The sequence below is a fragment of the Schistocerca piceifrons genome, chromosome 7 (genome assembly GCF_021461385.2).
Source record: "Schistocerca piceifrons isolate TAMUIC-IGC-003096 chromosome 7, iqSchPice1.1, whole genome shotgun sequence".
Taxonomy (NCBI): Eukaryota; Metazoa; Arthropoda; class Insecta; order Orthoptera; family Acrididae; genus Schistocerca; species Schistocerca piceifrons.
Genome location: NC_060144.1, coordinates 170,881,323 through 170,899,910, shown reverse-complemented (window position 1 = coordinate 170,899,910; position 18,588 = coordinate 170,881,323). Strand labels below are relative to the sequence as shown.

Below are 18,588 nucleotides of genomic sequence, written 5' to 3'. Positions count from 1 at the left end.
GTGTTGACAACGAATGAAAATGCATTAAAGATCAAAATTATTATCCACCAGCAGATAGGGGCTCTCATGCTAGAGCCTGATAATACATAACGAGAAGTTTAGTGCCGGGCCGGGATTCGAACCCACTGACGCGCAATATGTGGACATGTTGAGGAATCTGTAGTTTTGAACAAACAACAAATTGTAGTCGAGCTGTACTGTCGCGAAGGGATCAAATTCCGCGTTAAGGGCGGTCCGAGTTGCATTCCCAGTTCAGAATCAATCTAATCGACATACAGAAGCTCAGATAAAAGATGGAGTAAGTGTCCTGTGACCATACATAGCGTTTGTTTCGTCACTAGAAATAAATAACTAGTATAAGAAAAGTAACTGGTGATAGAGTTTCTACATGTCGCCACTCAAGACTTTATTGTGGTCCAACCTAACGTCTACTTGGTAGAGAAAGAATTATATCCTCTTCACTTGGTGTAGCCAGAAGAGATTGGAATCTGTCTCTCCCTATCTAAAATCATTGACAGAAGTGGGAATCGAACCCAGACCATAGGTATATGAACCTACCATCAGTCCAACAGACCACCAAATCCTCTTCTCTGTGGCTCACTCTCCATTGTAAGGCCGTTAGACCACACTGGATGAGAATTCTGACATACAGGCTCCCTGTAGTAATTTGCAACATGTTCAGTAAATTCATTTACTTGGTTGACCAAATCGCCATGAACTAGCTGCCTCGGCGACCCAGTGCTTACATTCGACTCTATTTTATAATCACCGGAATAAAATCACGTAATTGCCACCTACACAGAACTGCCAACAATGTAAGATGCAGAAATTGAAGTTGGAAGTGTTCCTTTCCATTTGTTGGAAACGTTGTGCAGTGCAAAAGAAAAGCTGTAACTGTCTGTCTCTCAGAAGTGTAGATCCGTCTATATGCATTATCTCACAGCACTGAGGAATTCGGAAGTTCTGGAGGAACTGTTCTTGACTTCTGGAGATGCTGTAGCTACATGAAAGATACTAGCGTAACGGTAAGGGTCGCGCACTCTAGATAACACGTTGCGAGTTCTATTACATTCGCTGCTACATTTTTTAAAACGCAGTTCTGTGTCTTCTGAAGTTATCAATTTAATGGAACTTGGAACATAATTCCCTTCACTTGTCACCCCAAAATAGCCGCATGTGGAAAAATGGCTAACTTCTGCGACATTTTGTTCTTTTCAGGTTTAATAGACGGCCAGGCAACAGCTGCATCTCGAAGCTTTTGTATTATGTATGGGGTCAGCGCATAGTGCCAAAATAGTCAGAAAAGTATTTTCTACATTAGCTGTCATCTGGTAGTGGCATTTTAATCTTCTTCAAACCTTGTTTGACTGCATTAACTCACAACAAGTTTTCTACATGCATGTAATCAATAAACTGCATGTGCATTGTCAGACTGTTATAGAAAACATCAGGGAATTCGCCTATATCGTTGATAATTAATTTCTCTCTCATCTTTGGTGTTGTTTTAACAACACTAAAAGAAGCCTTACGAAAATTGCGCACTTTATTATAAGAAATGAAATAAAACTACCCACGATAACCTCAGGACGAAAGTCTTTTTAATAAAACTGAGTATCTGTACACAAGCGTGCTTCTATCGGCACAAATTAGTAAAATACTACTCACTTAGATTTCGACTGGGTCTGTGTTTAATTGGTATGCTGTGTCATTCATAAATAAAATTATCTATTCCTAGAAATCCAAAATTTGCTTGTCAGCAGCGGAAAGAAGCGTTACCTGTTGTCCAGCATTGGAAGTTTTTCACCATTGCACTATGAGGTGAAATTATTTTCGTGCGATTTCCTTATCGATGCTTGGTCTGACTTCATATAGCGCTGTTTCACAGAAGGGATAAGAAATTGACAGTCAGAGAGACTGGAACTGCGAACCATGACAGTCGCTATTTCACAGGTCAGCATGTCCCCACAGACCTAGCGAAGAGGTATGTGTTGTGCTTTCCTCTAGTAAGGACAATAGTGACTAGAACTCGTAATCCGCTATTTAAAGGACGATATTAGTTGCGATTTCCACGTGCAATGGCTTTCCTGGGCTGAAAACCGTAAATTTAAAATCTTCTGTTACACCTCAAGCGATAATAACTCAGATTATTCAACGGAAATGACAGGAAAAATCAAGTGAACTTTGAGGCTTAATTCCGTGCACACCAGGAAGTAACTCGTCGATCACAGGGTTGCCAAACATACCTTGCCTTGTTGCCAAATCTCAGTTGCATTACCAGAAGGAAGAACACGAACTGATGTGGTCCTACAGCGGCCTGGGAAGTGACCGTAGCTGGCGCCTCAAAGACGCGGCTGCTATGGCGTGGAATACGTAATGCGTCTGATTCGCATTTCTGTGACTAGGTTTAGGGACTGGAGCGTAGTTACTAATAATACTCAGAACTGACTGCAAACTAAGCTTTATAAATCAGTAACTCTCGTAGTTGTTTTTATATTTCTTTCGTAACTGTACTCAAAGCTAAGAAACTCATTCACAGACGTTTTCATGCCTCGCTGATATTCGAGCACACCAAACAAATAAAAATAATAAAAGAATGTGTGTGTGTGTGTGTGTGTGTGTGTGTGTGTGTGTGTGTGTGTGTGTGTGTGAGAGAGAGAGAGAGAGAGAGAGAGAGAGAGAAGAGAGAGAGAGATAAAAAAGAGTGAGAGAGAGGGTAAAAATTGTTGTAAAGAAATTGAGTACCGGTATGTAAGGAAATCTTTCATTAAAATGACTCGCGACGTGTTATCTAGAGTGCGCGACCCTTACCGTTACGCTAGTATCTTTCATGTAACTACAGCATCTCCAGAAGTCAAGAACAGTTCCTCCAGAACTTCCGAATTCCTCAGTGCTGTGAGATAATGCATATGGCGGGATCTACACTTCTGAGAGACAGACAGTTACAGCTTTTCTTTTGCACTGCACGACGTTTCCAACAAATGGAAAGGAACACTTCCAACTTCAATTTCTGCATCCTACACTGTTGGCAGTTCTGTGTAGGTGGCAGTTACGTGATTTTATTTCGGTGATTCCAAAATAGAGTCGAATGTAAGCACTGGGTCGCCGAGGCAGCTAGTTCATGGCGATTTGGTCAACCAAGTAAATGAATTTACTGAACATGTTGCAAACCACCACAGGGAGCCTGTGTGTCAGAATTCTCATCGAGTGTGCCACAGCGGTGTTATGATAGAAAAATGAGTCTCAGAGAAGAACATTAAGTGATCTGTTGGATTGACGATAGGTTCCTATAATGGTCGTCTGGGTTCGATTCCAGCTTCTGCCGATGATTTTTAATAGGGAGAGACAGATTCTATTCTCTTCTGGCTACGTCAAGTGAAGAGAGTTTAATGGTGTTGTGGTTTGAAATTCACATTAATCATGATATTCCTTCTCTACCAAGTAGACGTTACGCTGAACCACAAGAAAGTCAGGAGTGGCGAAATGTGGGAACTCTATCACCAGTAACCTTTCTTATACTAGTTATTTATTTCTGGTGATGAAACAAACACTATGTAGGGTTAGAGGACACTTATTCCATCTTTTATTTGAGCTTCTGTATGTCGATAAAATTGGTTCTGAGCTAGGAATGCAACTCGGACCGCCCTTAACGCGGAATTTGATCCCTTCGCGACAATACAGCTCGACTACAATTTGTTGTTTGTTCAGAACTACAGATTCCTCAACATGTCCACATATTGCGCGTCAATGGGTTCGAATCCCGGCCCGACACTAAACTTCTCGTTATGTATTATCAGGCTCTAGCATGAGAGCCCCTATCTGCTGGTGGATAATAATTTTGATCTTTAATGCATTTTCATTCGTTGTCAACACTAACGATGTATGAACTTCAAATGTCTGGTGGAGAAAAATTCGGTAGCTTACGTCTCTTTCTGTGTAGTCAACAACAATATGTATGGGATTCGATTCCCAATCAGCACTGAACTCTTCGTCATATTATTTCTAGTTCAAACATGCTCACATGTCGCTGCAGGTGTAACCAACCCATATTTAACGTTCGTTTTCTCTAGAATACAACAGCGATAGGTGCCGGGTTGGAGTCGTGGGAAGGAAAAAATTAATGTTTCGTCTCGTCTTTTCAGTTAAAACATCTGGCTACTGCCGAGAAAATCCGATATGTCACAGTTGATTGTGCTTCGATAACAAACCGATTAGGTTCTGGGTTCGAAACCCTGTCCAACACAAAGCTTTACCTCACAGCATTTCAAGTAAGTTACTTGTGAAGAAGCAATATTTAACATCTCTCGTAGTTCGTTAACAGGGACAATAGATGCTGGGTAGGAATTCGAGTCCGTTAAAAATGTTTACGTTATATAATTTAAAGTTGATATTTGCTAACTGATCCTGTCTAAAATCGAGGAATATCACTCTCTGTATGCCTAGTCAGGAATGACTGTTAGTTTCCATCAGTCTCGAAATCTTTCTCTGCATGACTTGGGTTTGAATACATACGCAGATCGAGACAGGTCGTCGCGTCATTTGAAGTTCATACATATTCTCAAGTAGCTGCTCGTGAATAAATTAAATTATTAATGTCATTTTGTGTTAAATAACAAGTACGGTATGTTACTTTGAAGAGGAAATCACGAATACGATGAACTTACTACGTGCATTACCTATGTGATGTAAAAATGAGAGTGGTAACATTTCAGGTATGTCATTTATTGCAATAAATGTGAGCTTACAAGCCTTAAGGAGAGTCTTATCTGTGATAAGGTGTTCCCTGATATTTGTAGTATCGTGGAATTACTTTACATCTTGAGTTCTTGCGATACAGAGCAGAGTTTTCTAGTGGTGACTTGTTGGAACCATTTTCAATAGTCAAACGACTGTACCAAGGAGCGATTAGAGTGCCTGCTAGACAGCTGCGTTATGTGGGTTGCATGCGTTTCAGGCGAAATGTAATTTAGGTCGTTCGGATACTTTTGAGCATGACTGTACATTAACGGAAATACGATGCCACAAAAAGTGTGAAAACAATAAAATTACTGATAAACAAGCAGTAGCCGTGGCTCTGATCTACGGATATTCTGAAATAAAATATTTTGTGTTATTCTCGATGTTGTTACAGCCAACTATTGTGACGAAATATCTAAGGTTCTGGCCCTACGAGAGGGGAGGAAGATTCGGGTTTCCAACCCCGGTGATTGTAATGCTAACGCATTCAGTAAAGTTAAAAAAAGTGCGAAATGAAGTAAGGCGGGTTTAATTTACAGATGTTTATATTTATTGCGGGAAGAACAGCATCTTTCTTGTCAGAAAGTGGTGAGTAAGAGTAATAACAGACACTCCATAATGGAGTGGCGAGTTTCCATCGTGTCCGAGACAGTTTACTTTCCATACTATTGAGCTCGCTGCTGTGCTCCCGAAACAAACGAAAACGAGCAGAAAAAGACACTCTTTTTTGTCTTGCCGGATTACTTTATTGTCTTCTACGAGATAGTGTTGGGATGACCGAATTACCGGTCGCAACGTTCCTACATAATAATCAACAACTAAAGGCAGCGCTTACTGAAGAACTGTTTGAAGTTACAAAAGCTAAATGGACCCGTCAGTTTTATAATATGTCACCTCATCATTCATTAAGAAATCGAACTCTGTGACATTACAGCCTTTATCACTGCGATTTTTAATATGTAAAAGTTTTTTTTCTGTATTCGCGTCAGTGTGTGCGAACTTTTAACATATAGCAATGAATGTTGTAATGAGATATCTTTGCCGCGCTCCCGAAAAGCGCAGAATATCACGATAGCTATAAACTGTTATACGCTGCTATTGATCAGTAAAAAAACGATGCACCTATGTTTCAAAATAACAATTGCCAATTTTTACTTCTGCAGGGAGCCGCGCCGCTCTCTAGCTGTTCTTCTGTGAATGTGTTGCGAGTCGGACGCAAAAGTATTGTGCTCCATACTGATATAATCATTTTATTGTAAATTTGAGAGTTTAAGTGATTAAAAATGTATGTAGCCACAAACAAGCGAGAATGTGTATCATGAACATTCGCTCCACCGCCACAATGGGTGGCCATGTTAATGTAAGTTTCCGTTTCATAATATAATACTTGAATCCTTGAAGTTTATTTAATTTCAAAGAAAATCTCTCAACCTTATTTTCATTAATTATCCTTGTGATAATCTTTTCTGTTTAAAAGATGTATGCAGCTTATGATCCAGCGTGTGTTCTGTTGGAACAGGAGGCTGTCGTGACGACATCGTTATAGTATTTATTCAAAGTTCTTTCAGTTCCGTTTATATGTTCGTACAAATCGAATTAGTTGGTCCCTTAGGTTTCTTTCATGTAACTTCTGTCTGTTTCCTCCGCGCGATCTTCCTCCGAAAAAAAATTTCTGTTCATTTTTTAGTAATTTTCGATATCGCGAATGAGAAAAGACAGCCGCCTCCTACTCCGAACAGAACACCACGATTTTTCTAACGTCGGAGAGTACCGCACGAATTTTCCGCTAAAAGGTAATAGAATTTCTTAAAGCTGGATCAATTACACATGTTGCTGCTGTTCTCCGACAAATCTGGTGTGATTAATAGTAATTTATTCTGTCACGACAAAAAGAACCAATTTTATTTTTACCAAAGCAACAAAGCTTTCAATTAAATTACTAGAAAAAAGAATCATACCAGAACTCACATATGGACAACAGTTTCAGACGTTTGTTTACATTAAAAATGAGTTAATGTGTTAAATGATACGGTTCGATATTACGTTTAAAGTTTGAGGAAGTCGCTGATTGCTCTTATAATCGAACACTGGATGGGGGTAGTCTGGGTGATTCGCGTTCCGTCTTAAGCAAAGTTAGTTTTTCACGCAGGTAAAGCCTTCATATCTCCCGTATTATTTGTAGTAAAATGGTATAATATTGCAGGTGCGTTAAACGCTATATGTGGATACTGTCTGGAAAATGTATTGGGCATAGATGTTCTAGTAATGGAGAAATAAATTAAAACGTCAGTTTTACTGCATGAACAGCGAAAATGTAGTAATCGACAAACTTATTTTCCTTTCACTGTTTCGTGAGCGGCTAAAGTTCCCAAAATGTTTTGAATTATTCATAAAGTTGTTTGAAGTCAATAATGCTCTCATTCTTCAACACTAAACGAATAGAGCTTGGGCAATTTGCGGCAAGTGAGTTACGTTGTCTCAAGTTTCACAGTTTCAGACCTTAATATTTGAGTATGTGTCGTAAACCTTTAACGCTACATCACAGCTCCTAATGTATAGCTTAAGAAAGCACTTTCAATTTTTAAATTCAGTCAACAATTGTATGAAATACTGAATATTACATTTTTGTTGCTTCAGGAATCCTTTAGATAAGCAACCTTCAACTGGAATTCAATGAAACTTTTAGGCAACTTCCTGGCAGATTAAAACTGCGTGCCGGACCGAGACTGGAGCTGGGGACCTTTGCCTTTCGCGGGCGCGTGCTCTACCATCTGAGCTACCCAACCGCGGCTCACGACGCACCCTCCCCCCCCCCCCCCTCCCCCATAGCCTCAATTCTGCCAGTACCTCACCTCCAACCTCCCAAACTTTCTGGAAACTTTTAGGCGTTTAGTAATATAAACATAGTCTATAGACTCATTCATAAAACTCTACATTAGTTTGTTTGTTGTTACCATTGAAATTGCCTTTTTTTATACAAAAAATTCTTTTTTACCTTGAGTGCGGAGTGGGAATCCTTTGTCGGCATTATAAAACTATCATCTCATAACGTTTCTTCTCCGACTACGGGAAACATCATCGGAGATAAAAGAGTAACTGAATCAAAGGTTCAAGGGATTTCCGGATTTATAGAACTGTATAGAGGGGACCACCATTTATCATGTAAGAATGCCTCTGACTAGTGTCATCGACCGTCACTCTGTTAACTCGAAGAGGGCATTCATATTTCAGTGACTTAATTCCTTTTTCTTTTCCGTAGAAATTAACATAGCGTTTGTACCTCTGTGTTGCCTCTCTATACAAACGCTCATGACAATACATTGTCTCGGCTAAAGCGCTGGCTAGTATCTCTGAATTTTATTTCACGGTTTGCAGATCAGAAAGCATGTATCTCCGTGGACTATTTGTAAGTTTGCCCCAGGTGGCACTTCCTTTTATGTTTAGCTAAGCGGTTGTTGACCTTTCTTTTCGTGAGCCCAATGTATATTGGGACACAGTCACACGAATTTTTATTTTATATATATACAGGGTGGTCCATTGATAGTGACCAGGCCAAATATCTCACGAAATATGCATCAAGCGAAAAAACTACAAAGAGCGAAACTCATCTAGCTTGAGGGGGGAAACCAGATGGCGCAGCCATAGGTCAAATGGATATCAAATGCGTTTTTTTTAAATAGGAACCACCATTTTTATTACGTACTCGTGTAGTACATTAAGAAATATGAATATTTTAGTTGGACCACTTTTTTCGCTTTGTGACAGATGGCGCTGTAATAGTAACAAACGTAGAAGTACGTGGTATCACGTAACATTCCGCCAGTGCGGACGGTATTTGCTTCGTGACACATTACCCGTGTAAAAATGGACCACTTACCAACTGCGGAAAAGGTCAATATCGTGTTGATGTATGGCTATTGTGATCAAAATGCCCAACGGGTGTATGCTATGTATGATGCTCGGTATCCTGGACGACATCATCCAAGTGTCCGGACCGTTCGCCGGATAGTTACGTTATTTAAGGAAACAGGAAGTGTTTAGCCACATGTGAAACGTCAACCACGACCTGCAACAAATGATGATGCCCAAGTCGGTGTTTTAGCTGCTGTCGCGGATAATCTGCACATCAGAAGCAGACAAATTGCGCGAGAATCGGGACTCTCAAAAACGTCGGTGTTGAGAATGCCACATCCACATCGATTGCACCAGTACCATATTTCTATGCACCACGAACTGCATGAAGACGACTTTGAACGTCGTGTACAATTCTGCCACTGGGCACAAGAGAAATTATGGGACGATGACAGATTTTTTTGCACGCGTTCTATTTAGCGACGAGGCGTCATTCACCAACAGCGGTAACGTAAACCGGCATAATATGCACTATTGGGCAACGGAAAATCCACGATGGCAGCGATAAGTGGAAGGTCAGCGACCGCGGCGGGTTAATGTATGGTGCGGCATTATGGGAGGAAGGATAATTGGCCCCCATTTTATCGATGGCAATCTAAATGGTGGAATGTATGCTGATTTCCTACGTAATGTTCTACCGATGTTACTACAAGATGTTTCACTGCATGACAGAATGGCGATGTACTTCCAACATGATGGATGTCCGGCACATAACTCGTGTTCGGTCGAAGCGGTACTGAATAGCATATTTCATGACACGTGGATTGGTCGTCGAAGCACCATACCTTGGCGAGCACGTTCACCGGATCTGACGCCCCCGGATTTCTTTCTGTGAGGATGTGAGGAAATTTGAAGGATATTACGCACTACGGAACTTACGGAAGGCGAACTACTCGCTGTTGAGGCGAATGTCGTTACACTTATTGCCAAATGCATTGAGGTTGACGGACATCATTTTGAGCATTTATTGGATTAATGTGGTATTTACAGGTAATCACGCTGAAACAGCATGCGTTCTCAGAAATGATAAGTTCACAAAGGTACATGTATCACATTGAAACAACCGAAATAAAATGTTCAAACGTACCTACGTTTTGTATTTTAATTTAAGAAACCTACCTGTTACCAACTGTCCGCGTAAAATTGTGAGCCATGTATTTGTGACTATTACAGTGCCATCTATTACAAACCGAAAAAAAGTGGTCTAACTAAAAGATTCATATTTCTTTATGTACTACACGAATATGTAATAAAAATGGTGGTTCCTATTTTAAAAAAACGCAGTTGATGTCCGTTTGACCTATGGCAGAGCCATCTAGCGGGCCTTTCATAACGCCATCTGGCTTCCCCCTCGAAGCTTTGTAGTTTTTTCATTTGTCACTTATTTCGTGAGATATTGAGATATTTTGCCCGGTCACGGTCAATGAACCACTATATATATATATATATATATATATATATATATATATATATATATATATATATATCGTTAGTAGATGATGTAGATCGTTATATATCGACTATGGCTTCGCGACCTGGAAACCTTAACTGTGCTAATTAGCAGGTTGGGCTACTAATTCAACATCATCTACTGCTTTTATAAACTGTAAGACGTGAACGCCTTTTCCTCACGCCGTGAATGCCAACTTCGTATCGCCCTGAAAGCCAACATTGTATCATTCCTTTTTATGTTTTTTATGTGATAGATCTTTCGAGAGATTGTCACAGGAACGTACTCCAAGATCGCGCAAGGGGAAGTTATTCATTTAATGAAAGATACAGAAACTCAAAATTACTGATTGTAGGGACGTGATAGTCCAGCTGAATGAACGACAACGTGAGCCGAAGACACATGTACTGACTCCTAAATATTAATAAACTACAGTACCAAATGTTCGTATTGTAGCACAAAAAACGCGAACATGTCCTTGGCAGAGTTAGAGATGTAAACTAGGTTTTCGACGTATGTGATGTCTTCAGCGACATTAAAATCGAAACGTCTTGGCATATTTGCTGTGGGATCTCTGAGCTGCAATACGTTGGCGCACCTTACCTTACAATTTATAGGCTAGAGTCCATGCATTGTGATCCAGTGCAACGAGCTACATCGTGCTGCAGTGTTGGCGATGCCAGAGTTCCTGGCTGTCAGCTTGCTATATCAGTGTAACATTACTATAGTGTAGAGTAGTGTAGTGCGGCGGCTTCTAACCAGGATGTGGACTGAAGTGGTGATGGCAGCACCTCTCGTGTACAGTCTACTTAACCAGGGAATCGTTAGTATAGTGTAGTGTAGTTATCGTAGTGTAGTGTGTAATGAATTGAGTGTAGACTGCACTGGCGATACGGACATTGTTGTGGGCAGCTTACAGCCTCAGTGTAGCGCTACTGTAGTGTAGTGTACTGCAGTGTAGTGCAGTGCAGTGGATACTGACCAGCGTGTAGACTGCGCTGGCGATGGCGGCACTCCTGGCGTGCAGCCTACTGCAGACGCGGCCTCGCAGCGCCGAGTAGGGAGACAGTACGGTCGTCCGCATGGCGTCCGCTCCGCATCACAGCCTGCAAACCAGACAACAACTCCCGTCACACTGGTTGCCGTACACCCTTGGCAAGGCATAAATGAGGAAGACGAACGGAACTGGACATCGACTAGACAGTGGCTGTGCCCGGAGGGAAATTGGATCGCCAGTCTATATTGATCAGCCCTCTCCTCATTTCAGAAACAGCTGAGAAGGTACCCAGGAGAGAGCTGGAGATCTATCATCATAAACAACAGGAGAACACTGATTCTCTATAACGAAAAACATACTGTGTAAGTGAAGATCGCAGCGTATACATGTGATGAACTGCATGTGACATGGTGATGCGGATTGGTGTATTGCAGGAGTTACTTCTGTGTACCCTGGGACAGTCGTTAGCAAATCATTGCTGTACAGTGGCCAAAGGCAGCCGAAAGTCAGGACACTCACCGTTAGTGCAGCGTGTGTCTCTACTGGAGTCAGGAAAGCAACTTCAGTGCTGATAGTGGCACAAATTGGAATACATACGAACAGAACCTTTTAAAGAACTACTGAATTTACCAGATTTGAACTATTGAGTTTGGCAATGGCATTCTGGATTCCAGAAAAGTTATGTTAGAGATGAATGTCTTACACGGGGCGGTATACAGGATATTTGGAAATTCCCTTTACAAACTTCTAGAACTTGAAGAGTGATACATAATATTTTGAATAGGATCCCACGTCCGGGAACTTACTGTTTCCGTTGTACTATGGTTTCAGTTCAGAAGTTTGACTCATTCACTTCTGCTTGACGAATTGAATTAGGCGTGATGCTGTACAATTATTAAGTGACAGTGCGGAAGGAAACGAAGGAAAAAACGTTGATGGTCGGCACTTCGATCCGCTGTTGCAATGACGTACAGTGCGCTGTGTTCTTTTATGTTTTACAGTAATGTAAAAACGTAATATTTTAGTGCTAATACAAACAAATATGCTTAAGTGATAAATGGATATTTCGTTATGTTTCCTTTCGAATTGTTACCTAATATTTGTACAGCGTCACGAGTAATTCAATTCCTCAAGCAGAAGTGGATATTTCAACATCTGAACTAAAGGGTCTTAGAACCGAAACGGTACATTTCACGACATCGTTTCCAGTTCAGGATGTTATGTGCTGACTTCCCTCTACGAGTCCCAGAACGTTGTAACCGAAATTTCAGACACTGTCTATATGGTTGTAATAAATACAGTTAAGAAAGGACCCAGCTTTTAATTAGTAGCAAGAAAGTAGTTATAATGACAATTTATTTATCTTAGTAGTTAATTAATTAGATGAACACTGTCCAGTCTTTTAAATTCTTTCCGAATGAAATGATAGATTAATAATAATGACACACAATTAGTAATTACAGATTTCCTTAAACTATATCCGCCCGGTAGTCGTTTCCTCCGCACACCAGCGAGGCCGTACTGGCAGCCATCCCACCAGGAAGACAAGATAAACAGCTTTCATAAACACTGTTACGCGTTGTTACCACAGCGATTGGGTGCGATTAGGGGGGTGGGGTTTGCCAACCTTACCGACAGACAGCGTAATTGTCAGCGCAACCCAGCGCTGTAGGCAGCTCCCGGCTATTTTGGCCAATACCGGAGATTGCGAGGTTAGTTACGCCCTACGCCTCAAGTCGGCAGTACCAGCAATTCCGTCTGGCCACATCAGCAGATCAGTTCCAGCGCTACATGCTTACAGTAGCAGCACTTCGTCTCAGAGCTTCGTGCCGGCAGCACTGGCCCATTTATTTCTGGTCTGCACCAAGAGAACATCAGCCGTCACACGCCGACGGGACCGGCCCAGTAACGTCCCACGTCTTCACGCTGCTGTCTTTCACCATTCCAGGGTTCGCTGTGTAGGCATATCACAGACAACGTCACAGGAGAGACATTTCTGTTGATGTAGTTGTGTGGGTATTCATCCAAGGACGGCAGAATTGAGTTTCGTTTTGTTAGTGAAGTTATTCTTTTCAAAGTTTCTTCGATCACTTCTCAATACGAGGATACGCTACTTTAGTTTCGAGGCAGTTGATGGGTTTGCTTACCAGTTATAAATAGAAATAAAAGACGGTACATGTCATAAGCTCGCACTCCTGGACTGGTAAAAAGACACAATAACTACTTGCAGTCTATCATTTGCTCCATACGTAGCTACGGGAAAGAATGTACTTGTCGTGAATGTGGCAGCAGGTACATTGTGTCGTGTGACATACTGTACAGGAGAATAGGAAATATGCCTGTGAACCGAAGAGCAAGCAGGTGAGCCTCCACTTTCCCTGCCCATCATCTACGGTGTATTTCACTAGGTTATACCGACCCTCCTGCAGTGCACCTATGGAACCAGTGGTGACGCAGTGCACTGATACGTCCTGGTACATTTTATTTTCCACAACATACGTTGGCAATATACAGAATGCAGAAACTAGTAACTACCGCTACGGTCGCAGGTTCGAATCCTGCCTCGGGCATGGATGTGTGTGTTGTCCGTAGGTTAGTAAGGTTTAAGTAGTTCTAAGTTCTAGGGCACTGATGACCTCAGTAGTTAAGTCCCATAGTGCTCAGAGCCATTTGAACCATTTTTTTTAATCATCCCATCAATTTTTAGCGTGATTTCCGGTAAGCTCACTTCCCCGGCCACAAACAATGAACACTCTTCAGGGTACAGACAAACTACGCACATGATTTTAAAAACATGTTCATGAATGTAATTACATCAGGTCGTTTCACTGACTGGCTTGTTGACGTTAGAGTGAAGTAAATATATTAAATTCTCTCGCCTCTATATTTTACTGATGCTGCCCTAGAAATACAGCTCAAAGTTCTATTTTTTATGTACATGGTATCGATACTTACGCATAATATAAATTCGCTTATTGTGCAGGGGATACTGGAAACATAAGCACTTGATCGCCTCCGAGCACATTAGTCTACTCCATCAAGGAAAATTTCGTGTAGTCGCAAATCTTTCTGTGGTGTTAGGAGGGATTTCCATGAATAACATAACAAAAAATCTCGATGAGTTGGGTGTGAGCGTGTCTGTGTAAGGAGTTTAAAACCATTTTATGTTCACCTTGAATAATTTGAGAATGGCGGGGCTAGCAAAATGTTTCCCAGTATCAAATAAAATTTCATTAAATTTCCTATAAAGAAAGGCGATATTCATTATTGCTCCAGATCTAATAGTTTCCCCGCTGCAAGAATGGGAAGGGACGCACATTATTACGAAGAGTGCTTTAGTGATATAAAGCTAATGATTATTGTCAAATGAAGCGGGATAAGAATAAATATTAAATTTGTGTACCACATCCAAACACAGTTAATCGCCCTCTGTGCCAGCATTAATCGCCCTCTGTGCCAGCAACAGAGCGGAGGGAGTGGTGGGGGGGGGGGGGGGGGGAGGGACGGGAGGCAGAAGCAGAAGGGTAAAAGCATGAAAAGCATGAGGGAAGGTTAGTCGCCAGAGTGTGATCATGCATTTCCCTCCTTCATAGATCTATAAACTAAAGAGCGAGCAGGTGATTTCTCTTTCCCTTGCCCATGTTTTAACGTAAGTTAAGTTCGAAGGGCGTTCAACAAGTAGTGCAACAATATTTTTTTTCAACCAGTTTTGCTTGAAAAAATGCCTAGTTACAGGGTGGCGCATGAAATGTGTTACCAATTGTTTCTTTCACATTTTACGGCGCACATTAGATATCGCGCTGGGATCCCTACAGCAGTACCAGCAGAGCTTGGAAAAACAGATGAGTTACGAAATGATGTGTAATTCACGATTCTGCCGCTAGGAGACTAGTAAGCAGTAGAGTTGGGCAACACGATTCTTTTTCCTCATTCGATTCCTACGATTCAATCTCACATTGCGAATCGATTCCTACGATTCGTTCACGATTCTTTCACGATTCATTCTAGTCTGCGATGGCACGATTCTTACGGAATGCAAAAAGTTCTACATCGTACTCACAGATGGCAGCACATTTCTAAAATTGACAATGGGATTAGAATCGAACTGCCAGAAATAGCTTATTTATGAGGTGCATATGACGTTACAAGTGTGATTCTCGATTTATACGTGTAATACCTTAATTGTTGAAAGGTCACGTTTGATTTGATTGCATCTATTGTTTTATTTCGGTATGCTAGGAAAGAGGAAACGATTTGTGCGGAAGGTGGTGCTAAATTACGTGGTATGCCAGTTTGGTTGTGTGACTTGAACGTATCTAACTACAGACGTCTGTTTTATAGTAACAAAATCTAGCAGTGAGGCAGACGTGGTTTGGCTCATATCATCCAAAGTTTTTCTGACCTAAGATGTCTTTCCAAGTCCACATCACCCTTGTAACTCATAACGCAGCTGACAGCCCTCCCACACAGCAAATTTAGCTTAACTTTCATTTCTTCTAAATATTTTGCTTTTAATTTGTCTGAGAACTTGTCGCTGTCACTACTATTTACGTGAGAAGACGACATACTTGTAAACAATAGGATTCAATCGTATACAGCGACATTACTTCACTAAAATTTAATATAAATCTGAATACGATAACATTCGAAAACTCGAACTTGAAATTATTAATTAAAAAGCTTTTGTTTAAAGACGGTATTACACGGCGATCCGCCAAGAAAGGTATTGGTTAGAGAGCTTTCATTCTCTCTATATAGGCTCTGTAATATTGGTCTAGTGCGACAGTTATTTAGTGGCGGCACTGGTGGAACTAACAGAATTATCAAATTAGCAGTGAAGTAATGTCGCTGTATACGAATGTATCCTACACTTTAGAAGTATGTCGTCTTCTCACATAAATAGTAGTGGCAGAAGCAAGTTCTCAGACAAATTAAAAGCAAAATACCTATGCTTTGTATTTCGACGAAACAAAAGTTAAGCTAAATTTGCAGTGTGTGAGGGCTGACAGTTGCTTTATTGTGAAATATAAGGTGCTGTGGAATTGGAAAGAGCACAGAAAAAAGAGGTAGGATGATACGAATCCGCGCATGTGCACTACATAGGGATAGTAAATGGGAAATGCCTTTACACTCGTTCCCGTCAGCCACCGCCAAATGTCAGCTTGGTTTTCACGAGTAATATTACGGCCCACGAACTTCGTTTGTTCGTTCCGAGCTTCCTTTGTTCACACGCATCCTCCACTAACCACTTGACTGCCACCTGGCGGTCGTAATCATTCGGCACGACTCGTCATGATTCAGAAGTTGCATTCGAAGCATAGCGTACTAAGAATCGATGAATCGTTGGAACTTGGAATCGTCACGACTCGGAAACACACAATCGTTGTTACGATTCTTTTGAACGACGATTCGTCCGTATCACGATTCGATTCTTACGATTCTTTATTTAGAGTCGTTCAAATGAACGACTCATTCACGAATCGCCACAACTCTAGTAAGCAGTAATGGCTGACAATGGAAGACTGACGACACAGCAACGATCGGCAGTTGTGTTACTTTTTCATGAAGCGAAAAGCCTTGTTGTGACTCAGAGACGTTTTTGACAACAGTTTAACACACCATGGGTCCCCTGCAAGAAGACCATCCACATGTTGTAAGATTAATTTGTACGGGAAGGAACAGTATTGGAAGCGAAGCGACCTCGGACTAAGCCTGTTTGTTCGCCGGAGGATATTGAAGCGGTACGAGTTGCTGTACAGAGAAGTCCCGGGAAATCGTGTAGAAAGGCAGCACTGGAACTGGGAATATACAGACGCTCCGTTCAACGCATTCTTAAAAGTGACCTCCATATGTACCCATACAAGATGACCTGTGCACAGAAGCTCACTGAAGCACACAAACAGCAGAGACTACTGTTTGCTCAGTGGGCGGAGGATAGGGAAGAAACTCTCAACAACGTTTGGTTTTCAGACAAGGCACATTTTCATTTAGACGGTGTGGTTAACAAACAAAACGAACGCTCTTGGGCCACTGAAAACCCACAAGTGCTTCATGAACGACAACGTTATGCTCCGAGGATTACAGCGTGGGCAGCAATTTCCAGCCACCGACTTATTGGGCCCTTTTTCTTTGAAGAAACTGTGAACAGCGAGCGTTATTTGAGCATGCTTCACAATAACTTGATGCCACAGCTTCTTGCTACTGCCTTGCCCTTCAACACGCAGTGGTTCATGCAAGGTGGAGCAAGGCCACATACTGCAAACACTGTGTTGGAGTTTTTACACGAGCATTTCGACGTGCGGATCATTTCACTCAGGTTTCCAGGTCGCTACAATGACGGACAAAATTGGTCCCCCAATAGTCCTGACCTCAATCCATGTGACTTTTTTCTTTGGGGGTACCTAAAGGAAAAAATTTTCCCGAAACGTCCACGTGATTTAATGGAGCTCAGAAGACTTATTCTTCAAGCTTGCAGTGAAATTACGGAAGACATCTGTCGTAGGGTAATGACGAACTTCAGCGTTCGTCTGAAGGAAGTTAGGAAACGAAATGGTGGACATATTGAGTATGTGCTGAGTTAGAACAAATCTCCATGGACGGCTCTTCATTGTAGTATATGTTCCTTTCAGATTGTATTGACAATAAAGTTTATAGTCAAAAACAAAATGGTAACACATTTCGTGCGCCACCCTGTAGCTGCGGAAATCGTGGAACATTTCCCTTCAGACGCTGTCGTTTCATGGAGTTCCGATAGGTGGCGGCGCAGTACGTAGCCTTCAAAATAGTGTCTGTAACGAGGAAGCATTCCAAGCAGACAGCTGTTATTGAATTTGTTTTGGCGGAAAACCTGAGTTTCACATAAATTCATAGGCACTTGCAGAATATCTACAGAGACCTGGCAGTGAACAAAAGCACGGTGAGTCGCCGCGTTAGGCGTCTGTCACCATCGCAACAACATCGGGTGACCTCTTCCTCATCCACCCGACAGCCCGGATCCCTCGTATTCCGACTTCCATCTGCTTGGCCCAGTGAACGCTGTAGACCGCAAGAGGCAGTACTTAGGTGATACATAGGTTATTGATGCTCCGACGTCGACCTGTAGAGTGGCGCTATGCGGGCATACGGGCGTAAAGCCGTCGCGTTGTACGGAAATTACGATGCAAAACAGGTTTTTGCAGCGCAGAGAGTGGGGAATAATAAGGTGTATTAGAATTCGTAGAACAACCAACATGCTCTCAGAAAAAAATGTATTGTATTACTTACTGAAAACCCTCGTAATACGTAACAGCATATTACTGTTCCAGCCTTGAACGTGACCAGTCCCACTCCACGTCCACACCCACCATGTAAGATATACTGGTGATTTGTGGTAACTGGCTGCGCTCAATGCAGGCCACTCTAGAAGTACCAGCAATTCCCCAATGGAACAGGTTTATTCAGTTCAGAAGTAACAAAATTAGTTGTGAGAAAAATGCAGTAAAATTCTGGTCATTGG

General features: G+C 41.6%; 1 protein-coding gene across 3 annotated transcripts in view; it reads right to left on the bottom strand.

Annotated features, from left to right (window-relative positions):
• The window catches only part of LOC124805010, a 1,149,888-nt gene that overhangs the window by 513,942 nt on the left and 617,358 nt on the right, over positions 1-18,588 (bottom strand). For all 3 annotated transcript variants that reach the window (XM_047265410.1, XM_047265412.1, XM_047265411.1), the window contains one exon: positions 11,079-11,202. In XM_047265410.1, coding sequence (XP_047121366.1) covers positions 11,079-11,180 — 102 coding nt within the window. In that variant the 5' untranslated portion in view covers positions 11,181-11,202. The remainder of the gene's footprint in view (positions 1-11,078; positions 11,203-18,588) is intronic.